General features: G+C 38.7%; 1 protein-coding gene across 2 annotated transcripts in view; it reads left to right on the top strand.

Annotated features, from left to right (window-relative positions):
• Positions 1-213: 213 nt before the first annotated feature.
• SLC12A2 (solute carrier family 12 member 2) overlaps positions 214-21,844 on the top strand; it is a 104,544-nt gene continuing 82,913 nt past the window's right edge. For both annotated transcript variants that reach the window (XM_054488023.2, XM_054488024.2), the window contains exon 1: positions 214-1,559. In XM_054488023.2, the coding sequence (XP_054343998.1) occupies positions 813-1,559 (747 nt within the window). In that variant the 5' untranslated portion in view covers positions 214-812. The remainder of the gene's footprint in view (positions 1,560-21,844) is intronic.

The raw sequence follows: 21,844 nt of genomic DNA on the forward strand, positions 1-21,844 counted from the left end.
GTACTGCGAGTTCACCAAAGAGGGAAAAAAAAAAAGCCAGCGGGCGAGAGTCTCTGAAGCCGTGGCTGGGGCGCTGGGGTGGCAGCTGCCGCGGGAGCATCAGCTACCGGCGTGAGGCGAGGCAGGGCACGCGCGCCGTCCGCAGCCCCGTTGCCTGGGCTGCAGGTCCACTGACGCGCGGCCCCCGGGTGGAGAGAGGGGAGGTGGCCTGAGAGCCCGCTCCTTTTCGCCGCAGAGCGCGGCGGGGGAGGGAGGTGAAGGCGTGGGAGGAAGGCGACGGAAGAGGAGGTAGCGGCGCGGAAATCCTCCCGGCGACATCACTGAGGCGGAGCGCAGCCGCGCCTGCTCCCCGATCACGCCGTTCGTGCTGCCAGCACTGCCTGTGGCCCCGTGCGGACTGGGTGGCCGCGATCCTCGCACGGGGCGCTTTCGCGTGGGGTCGCGCAGGAGCCGCGGAGGGCCGCATCGCTGAGGGAGCTTCAGCCGCGCGCCGCTGCGGGACCGTGGGTGGGCGGGCTGAGGGGCGGAGGAGTCTCCGGCCCCGCCTCCCGCGTGCTGCTGCCTAAGCCGCCGCCGCCGCAGGACCGCCGAGGCTTTAAACAGCGGGGCCCGCCCCGCGCCCGCCACACTCGCGCGCTCGCTCGGCTGCCAGCGGTCTGTGGCCGTCCAGGCTAGCGGCGGCCCGCGGGCGGCGGGGAGAAAGACTCCCTCACCTGGCCTTGCGGCTGTGGCCACCGCCGGCCAGCGGTGCGGAGGGCGTGCTGCCGGAGACGGCCGCTGGGCTCTGCAGTTCCGCCGGGGGTCGGGCAGCGATGGAGCCGCGGCCCACGGCGCCCTCCTCCGGCGCCCCGGGACTGGCCGGGGTCGGGGAGACGCCGCCAGCCGCTGCGCTGGCCGCCGCCAGGGTGGAACTGCCCGGCACGGCTGTGCCCTCGGTGCCGGAGGATGCTGCGCCCGCGAGCCGGGACGGCGGCGGGGTCCGCGATGAGGGCCCCGCGGCGGCCGGGGACGGGTTGGGCAGACCCTTGGGGCCCACCCCGAGCCAGAGCCGTTTCCAGGTGGACCTGGTTTCCGAGAACGCCGGGCGGGCCGCTGCGGCGGCGGCGGCGGCGGCAGCGGCGGCGGCTGGTGCTGGGGCGGGGACCAAGCAGACCCCCGCGGACGGGGAAGCCAGCGGCGAGAGCGGGCCGGCTAAAGGCAGCGAGGAAGCCAAGGGCCGCTTTCGCGTGAACTTCGTGGACCCAGCTGCCTCCTCGTCGGCTGAAGACAGCCTGTCGGATGCGGCCGGGGTCGGAGTCGACGGGCCCAACGTGAGCTTCCAGAACGGCGGGGACACGGTGCTGAGCGAGGGCAGCAGTCTGCACTCCGGCGGCGGCGGCAGTGGGCACCACCAGCACTACTATTATGATACCCACACCAACACCTACTACCTGCGCACCTTCGGCCACAACACCATGGACGCTGTGCCCAGGATCGATCACTACCGGCACACAGCCGCGCAGCTGGGCGAGAAGCTGCTCCGGCCTAGCCTGGCGGAGCTCCACGACGAGCTGGAAAAGGTGAGCTCGCCCATCCCTCCCTTCGTCTCCAGCCCCTGGTGCATGCCGACCGCGGGATGTGGCTGCAGACTCTTCCCGAGTTGAGGTGGCGGGAGTAGTAGACATGCACGACTTGCTGGCATCTCTGGATTCAGCTGTCAAGGGTGGAATTGCCGAGGAATGTAACTTAATCTCTCAAAAGTTTGTAGCGGGTTTGGCTAGTTACGTGATACTGGAGGGCTGCCTTTAACAACCTTCCCCATCCAGTTAGGTATCTCGTGTGCACTTTCTTTCCCACACACGCTTAACAGTCACCACCCTTCTGAATGACAGTTGTGTTTGTGGGCCCTTGAGAAGAGAATGTGCAGTGAGGATCTCTCGGGAGAGGTTGGAGAGCACCTACCATCTGTGTAGTTTTGAAAGATTGTGTTGTGTGACTTATGTACGCCTATTAGGGATCCCAAGAGTGGGAATGTTGCTGTTTGAAGGAAAATCTTAACAGGGTGTGTTTATGGTCTATGAGTTATTAAAGCTCAATTCTTGCAATCTTGAATATACAAAGGATCATAGAGATCTTGTCTTGGGACACGCTGTTCCTAATAATGGCATAACTCTTTTTTTTTGCAATGAAAACGTTTTGGGAGAGGTGTATATTAAAAGGGAGAGAGGCGAGTCTTTAAAGAAAGAAGGGAAACAGGAGAATTGGTTTTTCTGAGAGGATGACCAGAAAGACCTTTGGGGTCTTTGCAATAAGCAGTTACACTTTGTAAACAGAAAACCATCCCCATAAACTCATTGATTTTTGTAACTCTATTTTTTATGGTCACGTAAGACTTATTTCTTCAGCGTTCAATATCATTGTTTTGAGATAACATTGATGCTTTTGAGATTTCTTTAATGCTTAACTTTTTTATGAGCCGGGATTACTTGAAGTCTTCCTTTACAAGTGTGTAATGACTATATTGATGGAATTTTGTGAACGCAAGAGTATAGTACTACATAGGTTGAAATGATCACAGTGTGGACAAGTTTAAATCCAGTATGTGATTTCTTTTGGATATGATTATTTGATCTCATACAGTGATTTCATACAAGACTGTACTTGTCCCAGTGTTTGATAATGTAACATTCACACAGAGGTAATTACAGAGCTCTTACAGCTTATTGATTGTTTAAAAGCCTGAGATCATTTAGCTTTAGATAGTACTATTCTTGTTATTCCATTGTGGTATTTTGTCATAATCAGAAGCGAAACAATGTCCAAAACATTTTTTATTCATACCCCTGTAGTTTCTATCAAGTTATTCTTTTTTCTTTTCAAAACTCGAAAATCATTGTAGACAAAAGTAGATATGGAGCTGGCAATTTTCATTATCTTAGGACATTTTTACTAATGAAAATATTATAGATATATTTTAGATTTATTTTACCAAAGCCAAGTATGTGAGCAGTAAAGTGATCTGTATTTACCCATAAGTTTTAGAAAGACATCCAATTGAAAGGTATATATCTTGAGCTTATATGCTTCCTAGGGAAGTTTTTGCTATTTTAAATTAAATTATCTCAATAACAAAGCACTTCAAGTTCTCCAAAACTTTAGATTTGTGTGTCTGTGTTTTTTGCTTGGCTTTTTGGTTCAAAGTGTCTAAAAAACAACACCTGTACTGTTAGTTGTACGGTAGTTGAAGAAATCACCCAACCTCTCAGCTTCAGCTTTTCAGGCTTATCATGAAGATTAGAAAAAAAGCGCAATAGAAATGACCATGTTCAGTGCCTGGAAAATAATACCTAGTTGTTATTTCCCTCCTATATTGGCCCTTCAGGAGACTCTAGGATCTCAATTTTAGATTCTCTTAATTCTTACGTTATTAGATGAATGTAGTATATAAAATATGTTCAGTTTCATTTATGCAACAGGTAGTTTAATTCTTTGTAGTTTACCTTCTGCCACTCATAATCTTTATGGCCACTGTTTTATTGGCTTAACTAATAACTACATGTTGAAGATAATTTTGCTTAGAATTTTAGCAGATGGATTAAAGAAATGGGTGTTAAGTAGTACAAATATGACTATACATCACTGTCGAAAGAGGGGCAGACAGGAGGGGTTATAACAGGTTGGCTGGATCCCCAGTAGTTGTCCCTTACTCTGTCTAAATTGACTTCCACCTCTAACACCTTCTGTAATGCTTCTAGCCTTCAGTGAATTATAATATTTAGAATTTTTATAACACCTAATTCTAGCAGTCGATTGATTGGCATATACTCTACTTTGGTCTACTAAGTGCATAATTGTCTACCATGGGACTAACTCTATGTTGGGAACTATAGAAGAACAAAAGAAGTAAAATACTTCAGAAACTTGTTAGGGAAAAGGACTGGATTGTCTTCCCTCCAGTTGAATTCCTTTCATTATCCATCACTGACTTTTTAAAAGTATTTTGTCTAGATGTCCAACTGTAGGGGAAAAGATAAATATCCTTGGTGCATCTTGCTATATTATATAGCCATTCTAGGACCAGTAGGCATGAGTTCTCCATTTATTAGTTAATGGGGAAGGGGGTATCTTAGATGTTGCCAACATGCTTGTGACACTGTGGGATTATGTGGTGATTAGCAAACCAGTTACTGCTTCTGCCTAGACAGACATTAACAAAATAGTTGGACAAATAACATAGTTAATAACTGTTTTTTAAGTATTATGAAAGAAAAGGATACTTGTAAAGATATAATAGGACCTAATTTTAATTGGGTTTTGGGAAGGCGTTTTTTTGAGAAGTATGACATTGAAGCTGAGACCTGAAGGGTAAGTTGATGATTGGGTGGAATGACAGTCCAGACCAAAGGGACAGCGCACATGAAGGATGAAGGTAATGGGGTGAGAAAGAGTGGTATATTAACATAACTAAAAGGAGATCACTGTTTTTCATTATAAATGTAGTGGGACGCTATTGAAGAATTTTGTGTGGGGTAGCCACATGATCCATTTTGTTTTAACATCTTTAGGCTCTGGGTGGAGAATGGATTGGCAGGGGCAAGAATGGAAGCAAAGAGGCTCAAGTGATTACTGTGGTCTGGGTGAGAGATAGTAAAGGTTGGTGGCAGAAAGGGTTGGATGTGGGAGTGAGAAAGAAGCTGACTTGTAGATTTTGAACTTGAGAAACTTAATAGATGTTGGTACTGTTGCTTGAGATGAGAAATATTGGAGGAGGAATAGATTTGGTGGTTGGGAGAAGTTTGTATTTGAGGCTATTCTGTTTCAGAAGCCTGTAAAGACAAAGACAACTTATTCCAAGAGTCATGGAGGAGGCAGTGTGTGTGTGTGTATAAATATATGTAAATATATATATATTTACATATAAAGATTTGGTTGCTTAAAGTCATGGACTAAATTACTTAGGGAGAGTGGCAGATAAGAGAACAGAAAATAGAGTCTGGCATTGGACTTGGAGATTGTTTAAAGGTCTCTCAGAGATTGAGGAGCCATTAGCAAAGGAAATTAAGGAAGAGCTGCCATACTGTCAAATGGCGTGGAGAGCAGTGTTGGGGGAAGCTGAGAGAAAAGAGTTTTTAGAAAGGCAGAAACTTCAAAGCTGATGCCAGGAATTGATTTAAACATGTATATATGTACACACACAGAGTGAAAAATCAAAGTATGGATTTTTGGCCCTACAAGAAGAAATAAGAGGTGGAGGGTAACAGTATTTGATGGACATCTTCAACATGTATGATGGAATGCAAGATTATCAAATGTGGAAAGTGGAGTGGTAGACAATCCATACTAGCTCCTACTGGATTTAAAGCATTATTAAAATAGTTTTTTGTTTTTGTTTGGTTTTTTTTGTGTGTGTGTGTTTTACTATTTTGACCGCTAAACCATAATTTCTAATATTTTTGTTTTTAAAGGTATCATTACTATTGCAGCTGTCCTTGGGCCAAGGCTTAGAAGCCTTTTGCTAGTGCTATGTCAAGGGTTTCTATATGATTCCTATATTTTTGCCTTTCTCATTAACAAGGGGAAAGGTCAAGGGAGCAACTATATTGTCTTCCATGTGTCACTTTGCTTGTTGGATTTTCATTAATTCCTAAGAAATAGGTCTTATACACATTTTACTCAAGATGAAATGAGCTAATAGAAACAGAAGAAATTGTCCAGGTGCGGTGGCTCACTCCTGTAATCCCAGCACTTTGGGAGGCCAAGGCGGGTGGATCACCTGAGGTCAGAAGTTCGAGACCAGCCTTAACAACATGGTGAAACCCTGTCACTACTAAAAATACAAAATTAGCCAGGCGTGGTGGCGCATGCCTGTAATCCCAGCTATTTGGGAGGCTGAGGCAGGAGAATCGCTTGAACCCAGGAGGTAGAGATTGCAGTGAGCCAAGATTGCGCCATTGCACTCCAGCCTGGGCAACAAGAGCAAAACTCTGTCTCCAAAAAAAAAAAAAAAAAAAGAGAAAGAAACACAAGAAATTGCTTAATAGCCACTTTTACAGAAAGTACAGCTGGAGGACAGGCACCATGGTAGGAGCCTGTTGTCCCAGCTGCTTGGGAGGCTGAGGCAGGAGGATTGCTTGAGCCCAGGAGTTTGAGACTATAGTGCACTGTGATTATGCCTGTGAACAGCCACTGCACTTCAGCATGGGCAAAACAGCAGGACCCTGTCTAAAAAAAAATAGTAGTACAGCTCAATTTGGACTTCACATCCAGGTTTTTCTGACTTTAATGCTAGGACATGGTAGCAGCAGGTTCTTCTCTTTTTATCTTTTCTATCCCTTGGACCTGTTCTAAGATAAAAAAGTTGTTGAGGGGGACCCCTTGGGGATTACCACCAACATTTCTCTACCTTGAACTCCTGAGAGTTGAATGATTATATAACTGACAGAAATCAGGAGATGTGATGATGTAAATATTGATTATTATGACTTCTTCACTAGCATCTATATATGTGTTTATCTTCATACAGAGAATAGGCAGTTAATAAAGATTTGTTCACGGAATGTACAAATCAGGTGAGCAGTTCCTGTCACTTAACAAGGACTTTAAGTAAAACACTAAATAATTACAGTATCTCCTCTAACCATGAGCTGCTTCTCTGAGTGGGCTGTGTTGATGTCTAGTCAAGAAATTTCACACACTATTAATCATTTCAGTGTATAGCTTTAGTCCTTGGAAGTCACCCTGGGGGAACAAGAATGTGTCTCTCGAGGGTAAGGGGAAGAGTATAGTAGTGTCCAGAACTGGGTAAAGGTGGGACCCTGGTAAGAAATATTTACATGTGGCAAAGTCAAATTTGGCTGATTTCACAGTTTTGCCAGGGGCTTTACCCTGCTAAACCCATGCTACTTGCCATTGAAGTCAGGCTTACCCATAATACTAAATGCATTCCCCCAGGTGTACACTGACTAAAGTAGTTCTACAATGCGGCAAACAGGTAAAACTGCAGCTACTGCTTTGTTAAATAGTAGAATTTAAGAAAACAGCTTTTAATTTTTAGCATAAAAATCTCCTGGGTAGAAGGAAAGATAAATTTTGGGATTTAAAATGTAGCAAAAAATCAGTACACTGCCAAATTGATATCTTCTCTATGTGTATTTATGTTCATACATTTTAAAATCCTGTGAGACTAGAATTTAAAGGACCAAAATAGAGTTTCTTGGTTCTTATGTGTGGAGTGTGTTTGCTTTCAATGATATTTCATTATATGTTACATATATATATTTGGGAAGTCTACAGTATAGTTCCATGCTGAAGTGAAATGAATGTGAACCTAGTTATTCAACAAATCCTTATTGAACATCAACAACAACACTGTTCTAAATGCTGGGGATATAGCAGTGAACAAAACGAAGTTATGGGGCTTTCATTCTAGTGATAGGAGACAATAAACAAAATTAAAGCAGGGCGAGGAAAATTAAATGTGGCTAGATGATGGCTGGGTAGTGCTGTTTTAGCATTGTTAGGGAAGACCTCTGATATGTGAGCAGGCTCTAGAAAGGGGTGACCCCCATGCAGACACCAGGGAAAGAACACTCTAGGCAGAGGAACAACAGATACCAAGACCCTGAGATGGGAGTGTGCTTGGTGTGATGGAGAGACAGGGAGGTCAGCAAGACCGAATCGATGAGGCAGTGTGATAAAGTCGGGGTAGTGAGGACCAAATAGCATAGAACCTTGCAGATCATGATAAAGACTTACGATTTTACTCTGAGTGATTTAGGGGAAGGCATTGTAGGGTTTTGAGCACAGATTTGACATGATCTGACTTATGTTTTCAAAATACCACTCTGATTGTTGTGTAGAGAATATACTGTAAGGGGTCAAGAGTAGAAGGCAGGAAACCAGTTAGAAGCCTACTGCAGTGGTTCCATTAAGATGATAATGACTTTTACTAAGGTAGTAGTGATTGATACAATGAGAGGTATTCAGATGCTGGATGTGTTTCAGAGGTAGAATGTTGGGATTTGCTGATGGTTTGGATGAGGGGATGTATGGACAGAGTAATACCAGGGTTTTCCCCCTATTTAGAATGGAGTTGATATTAATGGAGAAGTCTGTGGGAAGGGCAGGTTTGGGAGATGGACTCAAGATAGGGTTTCATTCTACAAATTAGTTCTCCAATGAGGCAAACAGGTAAAATTGCAGCTACTGGTTTGTTAGATAGTAGAACTTAAGAAAACAGCTTTTCATTTTTAGCATAAAAATGTGCTTTTGCTCTTCAGGTAAAACCATGAAAACTAGTAGTCTTTCAAATACCGTACAAAGGGGTAGGGAACTAGTGGGTTGATTCCACAAAGTGAAAGCCCACTGAGGGTGAGCAACAAGGAAAATTACTTAAAATACTGAAGTTAAAAACATGAGTGGTGTCTCATTTAAACCATGAAAGCTACTATCAGCTGAGGCCCTCCTTTGTCTTTTTCCATTTTCACTAGGATCTCTACCAACACTAGCTTAAACCTATTGTGAAAAACTTGGAGCTTGTAGAGAACTTGGGGGTTTCTAATTGGAAGAAGGGGGAAAGCCAAAAAGAAAAAACAGCTTAGTGGAATGCTGACTCTCAGCAGAAGCTAATTATGGCTAGTACACTCGTAGTATCATTGGACTCAGAAATTTCTCTGCCTTAATTTTTTTAAAAAATTCTGTGCTTTTTCTGAATAGTCACAAATTAGATATTTATCTAGGTTCAGAATTCTGGAAACCTGTGGAATAGTTCTTTGTTGGGTAAGTGTAAATTAGTTCTTCCATCAGTTTAGTTTCAAACAGAATTTGGTATGGTATGCTAGCCATTTTGGAGACTTTTGCAAGGGAGTGTAGGTGGTTTGGCAGGGCAGGCTTGAGTATTGCAGTGGGGAAAGACTTAGAGGATCCTAATCATTAGAGACCTGCCCTTCCCACAGACTTCTCCATTAATATCAACTCCATTCTAAATAGGTATTACTCTCTCCATACATCCCCATCCAAACTATCAGCAAATCAGAGCAATTATACATTTGAAACACATCCAGTATCTCAATACCTCTCATTGTATCAATCACTACCACTTTGGTAAAAGCCGATTATCATCTTAATGGAACCATTGCAGTAGCCAAGATGAGAGGAAGGGGGGTGATTAAAACATTTAGCTACAATTCAAGAATTGGGCTACAGGGCTGACGGTCTTGGAAAGAGGTAGGAAACTTCACAGAGCATGACTGGACTGAGGACCCCAGTCCCAAGTTTGGACTAGCACTTGTTGTGATTATGGCCTTTTACCATTTAAGGTCTTTATCAGTGCTGTCCGATAGAAATATAATGTGAACTACATATGTCGTTTAAAAAAGTAAAGAATCAGGCAAAATTCATTTCTAATATACCGTATTTTATTTGACACTGTGTCTAAAACATTCATTGCAGATATAATGAATATTAAAACATTTATAATGAGATATCTCAATTTCTTTTTTTTGTACAAAGTTTGAAACCCCGTGTGTTTTTCACATACAGTACAGCACATCTCAATTCAGGCAGACATTTCAATGGTGTTGAAGTAGTAGCTCCCTGTGACCTTTGGTTACTGTATTGGACAGTGTAGATGTAAATAGTACTTTACAGTTTGGTTCTGAGGTCCTGTGATTTTCATTTTTCTTCTTGGATATTTAACTGTTCCTGTCAGTAGTTATTTACTTTAAAGAAATTTGAGTAGCTTCTATCTGACAGAAAAAGCAGAATATTTTATTTAACTCTCATTCCTTTCCAGGTACAAGCTCTTTCCTTCCTTCCTCAGCCAGACTTGTTGAGAGTATTGTTTATAATTGCTGTCTTTCCTTCCTTACCTTTTACTAGACTGCTGTAGTGTGGCTTCTATTTTGCATAAATAGTTCTTGTTAAAGTCACAAGTGATCTCCATTCTTATCACAAATTTCAGGAAGTTTTTTTTGTTGTTTGTTTTTGTTTTTTAGCAGTGTTCAGCTTTCAAGCAGCATTTGGTGTCCTTTTGAAGTGTTTTGGTCACTTCCTTGACTTCTTAGTTTTCCTTGTGCCTTTCTGGCTCTTTCAGCCTTGCATCCTTTGCAGTCGCCTCCTTCTCTAACCTGAACATCCTCAAGGCTTTATTTGGACTTTTCTTCTTCCTTGTTCTTCTTTTTTCTCTCCTTATGCTACATCATCTGTAGTCCAATGACTCCCGAAATTTCGTCTTCTACCCACACTCCTCTGAGTTCTGGGTATCCAATGCTTGCTTGACATTTTTGTTTTATGTCTCAAAGATAACTCAAGCTCACAAACTTAGTATTTCCTTCCATTCCCTCCAGAAACAAAAGAATCCAGGCCCTCTGCCAGTGTGTGCTATATCTCTCGGAATGGTACCACTATTCATCATACTGCAAAAGTGAGAAACCTATGAGTCATCCTTGACACTTTTCTCTCATTCCCCCATCCAATCACTGAGTTCTGTCAACTTGAATTTCTAAATATTCTTTTCATCAAAGCTGCTACCATCCTATTAGGTTGGTGTAAAAGTAATTGCATTTTTTGACATTGAAAGTAATGCCAAAAACCGCAATGACTTTTGCACCAATAAAGCTGCAGCAATAGCCTTGTAACTGGGCTTCTCATATTCACTGTGCTTTCCCATCACTATTGTGCCCAAAACAAAACTGATCATTGTTGCCCAATGCTCCCTGCATTGTCTATCTCTGGTTTGCCTCTTCTTCAGTGTTTCACTTACTCAGTGGCACAATAATTCTTTGGTCATGTGGCCTTTGTACATGGTACTCTCCATGGACTCTTCCTCTCCCTTCCACCATTCCATACACCCACTGTTAACTTTCAGTTTAAGATTTCACTTCAGTCCTTATTTCTTTTGAGAGGAGGCCTTCATCCTCCAGTCTAGAACAAACTCATTTTCCCTTAATGGCTTTAGTTAGTGATAGTATATCTGTTAACATGGTTGCTTGAGTCAACTTAAGATAACTTCAAGCTCCATGAGAAGCTAACTTTGTGATTGATCACCATTATGTCCTTTGGTATCTAGTATAGGCCTGACGCAGTAGACCCTCAATCGATGCATGTTGAATAATAGGCCTAATTCTTTACATATTAATGTGGTACAAAAGAATCTTACCTACCTTATATTTGTTGTCTAGATTCTCTAAAGAATGTTTGGCAGAGAAATTGCCCTGTTTTGCATATGTGGCGTTTAAGACCCAAAAGAACTAAATGACCTGTCCAAAATCATAGACATGCAGAGCTAGCATTGGAAATTGGGGCAGGCATTACTGAGTCTCAGTTGGCATTCATTTCAATATCCTACAGTTTAATACTGCATAAGCTCTTGTTATTTTGGTGACTTTTTTTTTCTTTTTTAAATACTCATGACAAATGTTTTTATATCCATTGAATATAAAATAGAAAAGATTTAGGCTCCAGAGTTCTAGTGTATGGATGTATCTCTTCCTAGTAGAAAAATGTTCAAAAAATTAAGAATAAGAAAGTTTCTTATACATAGAATCTTAGTTTTTTGTATTTCCTCTGCCATCCCCTGTCCATATCTTCCAAAAGTATGATATAAGTTTTTAAATGTAATATGGGTTGTACTTCCCAGTAACTAGTAACTTGTGGCTGGTAAATTTAACTTTAAATTAACATTGTGTTAAAAATTCCGTTCTTCAGTTACTTGAGTCACATTTTAAGTACTTAATAACCACATTTGGCTAGTTGTTATCATTGGACAATTGAGATACCAAAGATTTCCATTATCACAGAAAGATATATTAGATAGTGCTGTCAAGGGAGGTGATATCTAAAATAACTCTTTTCCTTCCTTCATTCTTTCTTTTCTTAATTCCTTTTCTTCCACATTAGTCACTACTAGTTTAAAGTCATTAGAGAGTCTAATGTTCTTCTAATTTTGCATAGGATCCTTCCTTAAATAAAGGTGTCTGGAACATTAGGTTCTCAATGAAGTGTTTCAATCAATGGAATCTGTTTTCTTTTTGAGTGGAGATTTGGGTCTTTAAAGGCCTGTGAATAATTAAATATTGTATTGTTAGAAATGTTAGTTTCCAAAGCATTCTTAAGTTACATATCTGCATTTGGTCTTCAGTCGTAGGAGTAGGTGGGTTTTTTAGAAGGTCCTGGAGTAACAGTCTCATTTTGCAAGGCTGTGGTTTGTCTTCAAGATAATACCTGGTAGGGCAGAATCTTTCTGAAACCAGGTCTCGGTATCCCTATTTTTTTCTTTTGGACCAGTGATTCCAAAATTTCTAAAAGAACCACCTGGGGAAAATGGCTGTTTCCCCTTTCCCAAAGAATATGTACAGTGTTTTGTTTTTATAAACAGGCAAAGTATGTTTTATTCAACCTCTTAGAGCAAGTTTGACCAGCTTACAGCCTGCGGGGGCCACATGTGGCCCAGGACAGCTTTGAATGTGACCCAACACAAATTTGTAAACTTTCTTAAAACATTATGAAATTTTTTTTGCAATTAAAAAAAATACTCATGAGCTATTATTAATGTTAGTGTATTTTATGTGTGGTCTAAGACAATTCTTCCAGTATGGCCAAGGGAAGTCAAAAGATTGGATACTCCTGTCTTAGAGTATTTGTGGTTTTTAGAGTTTTCCTGGTAATTCTTAGAGAGCCTGGTTTGAGAATTGGTGACCTAGACCATGTTGAGTCTTTGATTACCATATTGAGAGTACAGTCATTTCTTTTCATTGATGTGCTGATTCTCAATTTTGAAGTACCCTGATATTGACAAGTACTATCTATCAAAGTTCTGGCTTTAACTGTTAGATAACTGTATACTGAATTAAATTAAGTTGTCAATTATTAAACATCTGATATATTTCAGGAGTTTTCTGTAGCCTGGGCACAACAACCTTGCAAGCTAGGTAGTTGACAGATGGACAGACTCAGAAGCTAGTATCAACTTGTAAGTGGTAAACACTGAATATTAGGAAAGGTAATGGGTATTAATACCTAATTATTTAGTAGCAGACACTGGATATTAGGAAAGATGAGGTATTAGGAAAAACATCTATGTTTTTACTCATTAAGTATGAACAAAACATGGTATTTTGCTATTAAGAGTCCTATTCAAATGCTGTAGGTATATCAGACATACAAGTACTAAGTGATAAGTTTGAATCCTGATGAGTTATTGCAGAATAGTTGGGTCTAGATATTAACCTCTTTTTTATAAAACCTAATGGTTTCGGGCATAACTTATCAGACTTGATATTTTAGAAACTAATGTTATGGCAAATAACTTGATTCTATAGGAAGATTTTTTTCTTTGAAAATTAAAATGTGAATTTGCTTTTTATTTATTTAATCACCAATTTGAATCTCATTATTTTAGTTTAAAATAAAACCGTCATGAGAATTGTGTACTCAGAGCGTTTGCAAATAAGTATTTTAAAAGAGAAATGGTTTCTGGCAAAGCTAGTCAGGACATAGCCTCAGTACTAACTTACCTATAAATTTCTAGAGATTTGCCTAAGATTGGATTTAGAGAAAATATTATACTGCCTCTCCTGTATCAATCCCAATTATCAGGCAGATTTGCTGATCAGAAACAAATTTAAGAAAGGTAATTAAGCAAAATAACAGCAATAACAACAAATAGGCATTCATAATAAACGGCTTTGTGATATCTTGCAGAAACAGAAGATAAGAAAATCATGAAAAGCAGAAACAAAGTTCTCAGAAAATAGCAGTCTGTAATAACCCTTTAGAGTAGTTATAAGGACAGGACCTGAATTTCGATCATTACAACATCTTCGTCTAGCATAATGCTAAGGAAATTAACAATGTTTTAAATCTCAGTACAAAAAAAGAGTCAGTGAACTATACAATTTTGGAAAATTTCAGTCTCAAGCCTTCCTAGAATATTAGATTTTAAGAGTCTGAGGATTAACCTTTTTCAAAACCAACACTTTAAAATTTTATTCAGAGTTTCCTTGTACTTTGCTTATTTCAAATGTTTATTGTTTCATGAGGAAGAGAAAGTAATATAGAAAGTTTGAGAAATAGGGAAGATAACTTAAATATCTCAAACCCTTAACCTTTTTGCATTTGTGTGCATTTTTAAACTAAAATTTTATGTCCTACTTTCTCTATCTAGCATTAAGTAACATTAGTAAATAATCAGTTTCCTATGCCACCTATAGAATATTCATATAGTTATAATACTTTAAAGTATATATACTATAACTTGCCATTTCATGCTCTTTGTATACTTTTTAGTCCATTTACATTTATTGTGATTTGGTTGTAATTAGGCCTGACATCGTGTTGTTTTCCATTACCTGTTTTTTGTTTCTCGAATTCTTCTTTCCTGCCATTTTTTCTGCTAAGATTTTTTAGCATTTCATTTAATTCTTCTATTGAATTTCTAGTTATATATCTTTGCATTATTTTTTAGTGGTTACTTTGAATATTGAATTTCTTCAGCTGAAATATAGGAATTTTAAAACACAGTACTTTCTCTTTCCTTAGTGCTCTTGTCATCTAGATGATAAACATGTTGTACTTGTTGTTTTCAACAGTTACATGGCTTTAAAAAACAGAGAAAAGAAAAATATGTATGGTTTTTAAATATTTTCATTTATATTTATTCTTTTTTATTTATCAGACTGCTGCCCTTCCTTGGGCACTTCTTGTAATGGAGGTCAGTTGACAGCAAGTTCTCTTAGTTTTTTTTTTATCTAAACATGTCTTTATTTTACTGGAGTTTTGAAGGATAGTTTTGCTGGATATAGAATTCTTAGCTGACAGCTTTCTTCTTTCAGCCTTTTCAGTATGCCATTTCAATGTCTTGTGGCCTTTGGTGTTTCTGGTAAGAAGTCAGCCAACTGTGTAAGATGTTATTTTTCTCATTGCTTTCCAGATTTTCTCTTTACCTTTGGCTTTCAGCAGTTTGTGCTTCAAGAGTTTCTCTATTTGTGTACCCTTTGTCAGTTTGTTAAGTTTCTTGAATCTGTACGTTGATGTTTTTCACTCTTCCTTGTTCTGCCATTTCCATTCTGCTATTAAGTCCGCCTAGTAAATTTTCCATTTCAAATTTTTTTTCGTGAATTTCTTTAAAAATTTATTCCAGGTCTAGAATTTCTAACTTTTAAAATATAGTTTTCATTCCTTTATTAGATTCCATCTCTGTTACTCATTGATATATTTACCTTTGCTTTTGTTTAACATATTTATTACAGCTATTTTTGGAGTCTTTGTCTCCTGAATTTAACATGTGGGCCACATGGAGGTAATTTCTAATGACTGCTTGTTTTTGTTTTTTTTTTTTTCTTGAGTGTGTGTTACATTTTCCTGTTTATTTGGATGTCTAGCAGTTTTTTGTATGGAAACTGGCCATGCAGATACTACGGGTTTTGGGATTGGTTTTTAAAAATATTCTTCTGAAAATTATTGTTGTTGGGTTTTTTTTTGTTGTTGTTCTAAAAGGCACTTTTTATCTAGGCTCAAACTGCAGACTTTCCACCCCCATCCACTCCTCTCCCCATACAATAGCTGATATCTCTGTTCTGTATTTTACGGTTTCCAGCTACTTATTTTTAGGTTGGCCCCTGGGGAGTCTTCCCTACATTTGTGTAATTTGGTGGCCAGCAGAGATTCAGGGGCTTACCCTTGCCATCATTCTACTTTTTCTAAAGATTTTCACTTAATTTCCAATTCCTCTGTTGACTTTGGGCTCTATTTCCTGATATTTCAAGTTAGTAGGGCTTTACTCTCAGCCATTTAAGCTATCCACAGTTGAGAAAGGCTCTCAGTTAAAAAGCAGCAAAGTCAGGAATCTGACAAAAGTGCAGCTACATCTATCATGAGTATTTTCTTTCCTGTCTTTGCTGCTTTTTCATTTACTCTGGTTTCTTTTCCATGCACATGCAGTCGTATGTTGCTTGACAACTGGGATACTTTAGAGAAATACATTATTAGGTGATTTTGTTATTTTGCTTAATGATACAAACCCAGAGAGCATATTCCACTACACACCTAGGCTATATGGTATAGCCTGTTGCTTCTAGGCTACAAATCTGTACAGCATGTTACTGTACATGGTTGGAACATAATAGTAAGTATTTACATATTCACACATAGAAACCTAAACAGTAAAAATACAATGTAAAAGATAAAATGGTACACCTGTGTGGGATACTTACTATTGAATGGAGCTTGCAGGACTAGAAGTTACTCTGAGTGAATGCTGAGTGAATATGAAGGCCTAACACATTACTGTACACTATTATAGACTTATAAACACTGTAAACTTAGGCTACATTAAATTTATTTAAAAAATATTTTTCAATAATTAACCTCGGCTTGTTTTAACTTTTTACTTTATAAACTTTTAGATTGTTTAAAACTTTTTGATGCTTTTGTAATAACGTTTGGCTTAAAACAGACATATTGTACAAGTGTACAAGAGTATTTTCTTTGTATCCTTGTTCTATAAACCTTTTTCTATTTTTTAAAAATTTAGGTTTTTTTCTTTTAAACATCTTTTTTTTTGTTAAAAAGGAAGACACAAGCACACACATTAGCCTAAGCCTATAGAGGTTCAAGATCATCCATATCACTATCTTTCACCCCCACACCTTGTCCCACTAGAAGGTCTTCAAGGACTATAACACATGGAGCTGTCCTTTCCTATAAAAACAGTATATATTCCTTCTTCTGGAATACCTTCTGAAGGATCTGCCTGAGGCTGTTTTACAGTTATTATTTTTTTTAAGTAAGTAGAAGTAAGCTGTAAAACAGTAATAAAAATTGTAAGTACATAAACCGGTAACATATTTATTATTGTTATCAAGTGTTATATACTGTGAATTATTATATCCACTATACTTTTATATTACTGTCAGCTTAGTAGGTTTGTTTATTCCAGCATCACCACAAACTCATGAGAAATGCATCGCACTATGCTCTTACAATGGCTACCACGTCAGTAGGAGAGGAATGTTTTAGCTCCATTATAATCTTATGGGACTATTGTATATGCAGTTAGTCGTTGACAGAAACATCATTATATAGCACTCGAGGGATTTAACTCTTGGCATTTCTACTTAATAGTTTGTGGGACACCTAGGAAAAGGACTTCACCTCTGACCCTCAGTTTCCTTATATGAAAAATGGGAAAGGTGATAGAGCTAGAGTATCCCTAATCTGAAATGCTCCAAAATCTAAAACTTTTTGAGTGCTGACATGGTGCTCAAAGGAACTGCACATTGGAGCATTTTGGATTAGGGATGCTGAACTCCAGTAGGTATAATGCAAGTATTCCAAAATCTGAAAATATCTGAAATATGAAACACTTCTGGTCCCATGCATTTTGGACAAGGGATACTTAACCGGTATTCACAGTGAGAAGTATCAAATTCCTGTGACAAATACATGAAAAATCAAGTGTATCTTAAGTATCCAGCTGTATACTAAAATGTAGTTTTTAATTACATGGTTCTTGATACATACTGCTTTTCCAGTGTTTTACCCATTTATGATGCTACTAGACATATACTTCTCTATCTTCTTACCAACTTTTGGTTCATCTTTAAAATAATTTGAAATAGAAATTGCACAGTTACTAATTGATACTGGAAGGTGTAAGTTTTCTGGTAGTCGAATTAAAATGTTTTCAAGCTTTTAGTTTATTGACATTAGCAAGTTGTGTGGGATTTGAAGCAATGCTATTTCTAATGCATTCTGTTGTAACTCAGTCTTGAATGGTTAGTAAAGAACATGATGGGCTAGGTAGAGGACTGAATTCTTTGTAATCAGCAGTTCTGACTTGGTTCATTGTAAAGTCACATGGTCACACCATCCACTTTTATCTGTGGCACTTGAGTTTTGAGCTTTGCATTAATACCACTGGATATTAATAGAGCATTGTTAACCAGAGCAGATTGGATTCCTGTAAAACAATACTTTGTTTTGAAAGAGTAGTCTGTATGGGGAGCATTACACTGAATACACCAATCACCGACAGCACGGATAGGAAATGTTGGTAGCTTTAGGATGATATAATTGGCCAGTACTTGATTAAAAAAATTGTTAGAACAATTGTTAGAATAAACCGGCCACTTTGGGGTCAAAATTTGCATATGTGTGCACATATTTTTAGTTGCTAAATCACCTATGATTCATGATAGTAATTTAACACTTTGACTTACCTTGGTATTAAGCAGATGCTGTTAAACCATATAAGAAATTTTGATCTTTAACGTATCTTTAAAAAACATTTTAATTCAGAAGTTTGTAGGGTGTAAATAAATAGCATTTTTAGGTGGACTTTAACATTTTTGAAATACAATTTTGGGTTTATTTAAATCAACAATAAGCTACTTGTCAAGAAAGTAATACATTTTTGTATGTTAACAGTGCCCTAAAATAAAGATCCCCACTCTGCTGGCTGTCGTTAACCATTATTTAATTTGCTGAAATAATGCTGTGCCCAGAAGTTTTGTTTCTGTTCTCAGACTAGGCAATCTCATATTAACCCTAGGCGTTCCTTTTGTAAAGTGTGTATCAGTGTCACTAAGGCAAATAGGAAAGAGTTTATCATTTATTAAATTTTTAGTGTCAGAGAAGTTGTGAAACATTTCTAGTACTGTGAACATTGGTCATTAAAGCCACATTTTTGTGCTACACTGTGTTGGCTTGGCAGATGGTGTGGGTGATAAATCCTTTAACACCACCATGTGGGATGGTGATTTCATATTTGTATGCAAAAGTCCTTTTTTTAAAGTCTTTTAGAGGTAATCTTAAACTCTGCCAATATCAAATTATAAGAAGCTATGTAGTAGAGTCTAGATTAGTAATGTTTTACAATATTTTTATGTATTTTTTTCAACATCCAGTTTTCAGCTCACAGTATGGGTAGTTGCAATAGTAGATCACTTATTTGTTTATAATAACAGCTAAAATTTATTGAGTTCTTTATTAATGTCAGGCAGTGTACTAAACATTTAACCCATTTTCTCATTTAATGTTTTTAAAGTATTTTTTATTGTGGAATCTAAAAAGAACATAAAATACAAATGTATAACGTAAGTTATCAAGTGAACATCTGTGTAATCACCACCCAGATCAAGAAATAGAATGTTGCTGGCACCCTAGAAATTCTCTGTGCACCCCCTTCTAATTCCTCCACAAAATAGCCACTACCCTGACTTTACGGTGATCACTTCTTTGGGTATTGGTGTTATTTTTTATAATGATTTTTGTCACCTTTATGTATTCCTGAAGACTGTTAGTCTAGTTTTTCCTGCTTTAAAAATGTATGTAAATGGAATCGTATAGCATATTTTCAATCTGACATCTTTTGTTCACTCTTAGTTTGTGACACTCATTTATACTCTGTCTTTCTGTAATTCACTCTTTTTTTTGAGATAGTCTCACTGTGTTGCCCAGGCTGGAGTGCAGTGGTGTGATCACAGCTCAGTGCAGCCTCAACCTCCTGGGCTCAAATTATCCTCTGGCCTCAGCCTCCCAAGTAGCTGGGACTACAGGCATGTGCCACCATGCCTGGCTAACTTTTTTTTTTTGTATTATTTATTGAAATGGGGTTTCACCTTGTTGCCCAAGCTGGTATTGAACTCCTGAGCTCAAGTGATCCACTGGCCTTGGCCTCCCAAAGTGCTGGGATTACAGGCATGAGCCACTGTGCCCACCCCTTCATTTATTCATTTCAATTGCTATTTTCTTCAATTGTATGAATATACTACAGTTTCTATATTCTGCAGTTAGGATGTTTGTGATATTTCTAGTTTTTGGCAATTTTAAACAGTGCTGATATGAACGTTTTTATACAAGTATCTTGCTTCATAGAAGTATATCTCTAAGGATATGCTGAGGAGTATAATTGCTGGGATAAAGATGTGCATTTTTTCAACTTGAAAATAATGCCCAAACTTTTCTTTCAGAATTGTTTTAACAGTTTATATTCTCACCAGGATCATATGAGAGTTTTTGTGTTCTATACAATTATTGTATTTTCTCACTTCGTCTTCTCAGACAGTATGGAGTGGATAATATCCCCATTTCGCATATGTTGGAACTGAGGACCAGAGGGATTAAATAACTTGCAAAAGCACACATTACTAGTGAGTAGCGGAGCTGGGATTTGAGCCTATCTCTGACTTGAGAACAGACACTCATTTTGCTCTACTATTTCAGGACATTATTTGGAAAACAGATTCCTCATGAAAGCTCAATATTCATTTACCATATCTTTGATAAAAATGACAGGAAGGGTCTGTGCTGTTGCGGACCTTCCATTTTAATACTTACTGAGGGAATGCATAGATTACAAAACACCAAGTAAATAAAAAAGGTAATTACAGAGTATGATATGTGTCATGAAAGAAATAAACGGGACTAAGAAGAAACAATATGTTAGGTGTTTTGGGAAGAAGAAGGCTGCATTTAAACTAAGACCTAAAGGATGAGAAAGAGCCAGCCATCTTCAAAGTGCATTTAACAGGCAGAGGGAAAGGCAAGCCAAAAGTCCCTCAGGAGAAAATACTTTAAAACCAGTATTTCAGCAAAAGAATATTATATCAAATTAAACATTTTAGTTAGAACCCTCAACTATCTAACTTAAAGGATAAGAGTTTGGGGTATTATAAAATTCAAGGAAAATTAAATAGGAAAGTGGTTTATGGAAAAAATAGAAATATCACTTCTATAACAGTCAGACTAATATTTGCCTTTTCTTTAATCATGTCAAAATGTACTATGTGTGGTAACAACATATTTATGACAGATCGAAAGAATTCCTTGGGATAACATTATTTTTCAACACTTCCTGAAAAAGGCATGGATGTACGGAAACCCAGGGGTCCAGAGGTTGCAGTGGGAAAGTATCTAAGGGAAGAAAGACCTAGTCTGACCTGGAACATTGATTAAAAGGAGATGCTATCTCGAGCAGCTAATGAGGATTTTTTAATTGGAAAAAAATCCTAGATAATGTAGAAACCGAATGATTGGCCTATTTTACCAGCCCTCTCTACCAGAATAGCTTCCAAATAAACTTCCAAAGTTAAATAACACAAAACTCTATCTAGTACACAATTTCATACTTAAAACATTTGAATCCAGGTGCGGTGGCTTATACCTGTAATCCCAGCACTTTGGGAGGCCCAGGTGGGCGGATCACTTGAGGTCAGGAAAGTTAGAGACTAGCCAGGCCAACATGGTGAAACCTGTCTGTACTAAAAATACAAAATTAGCCGGATGTGGTGGCAGGCACCTGTAATCCCAGCTACTTGGGAGACTGAGGCAGGAGAATCACTTGAACCCGGGAGGCAGAGGTTGCAGCGAGCCAAGATCGTGCCATTGCACTCTAGCCTGGGCGACAGAGCAAGACTCCATCTCAAAAAATAATAATAATAATAATATATATATATATATATATATATATATATAAATAGGTATGCGTTCTCAGATGGATTTTCTGGACACTATAGCAATTCTTCTTTAAAGGTAGTCTGGTACAGCTATTTGTAACAATCCTGTATAGCAGTTTCATAGATGCTGTATACCCTGGGAGGTATTTCTACAAAGTACAGAATTTTAAAAATCTCCTCTGGAGCTATACAGTGCAGAACTTCTGCTGTCCTTTTTATGAGGACCATGTTAGAAGCCCTTAGCTTCTGTAGATTTGAGAACAAAGGAATGAGAGAAATAGATACCTAAAAATAGGTATCTAAAATAATTTACCTTGACTCATTATAATATGTGGAATTCTATCATTTGGAAAATGCTTAAGTGTTTTCACTGAAACCATCAGGAATTTAAAACTAGATCCAAAAAGAAA

This window comes from Pongo pygmaeus, chromosome 4, assembly GCF_028885625.2.
Source record: "Pongo pygmaeus isolate AG05252 chromosome 4, NHGRI_mPonPyg2-v2.0_pri, whole genome shotgun sequence".
NCBI lineage: Eukaryota > Metazoa > Chordata > Mammalia > Primates > Hominidae > Pongo > Pongo pygmaeus.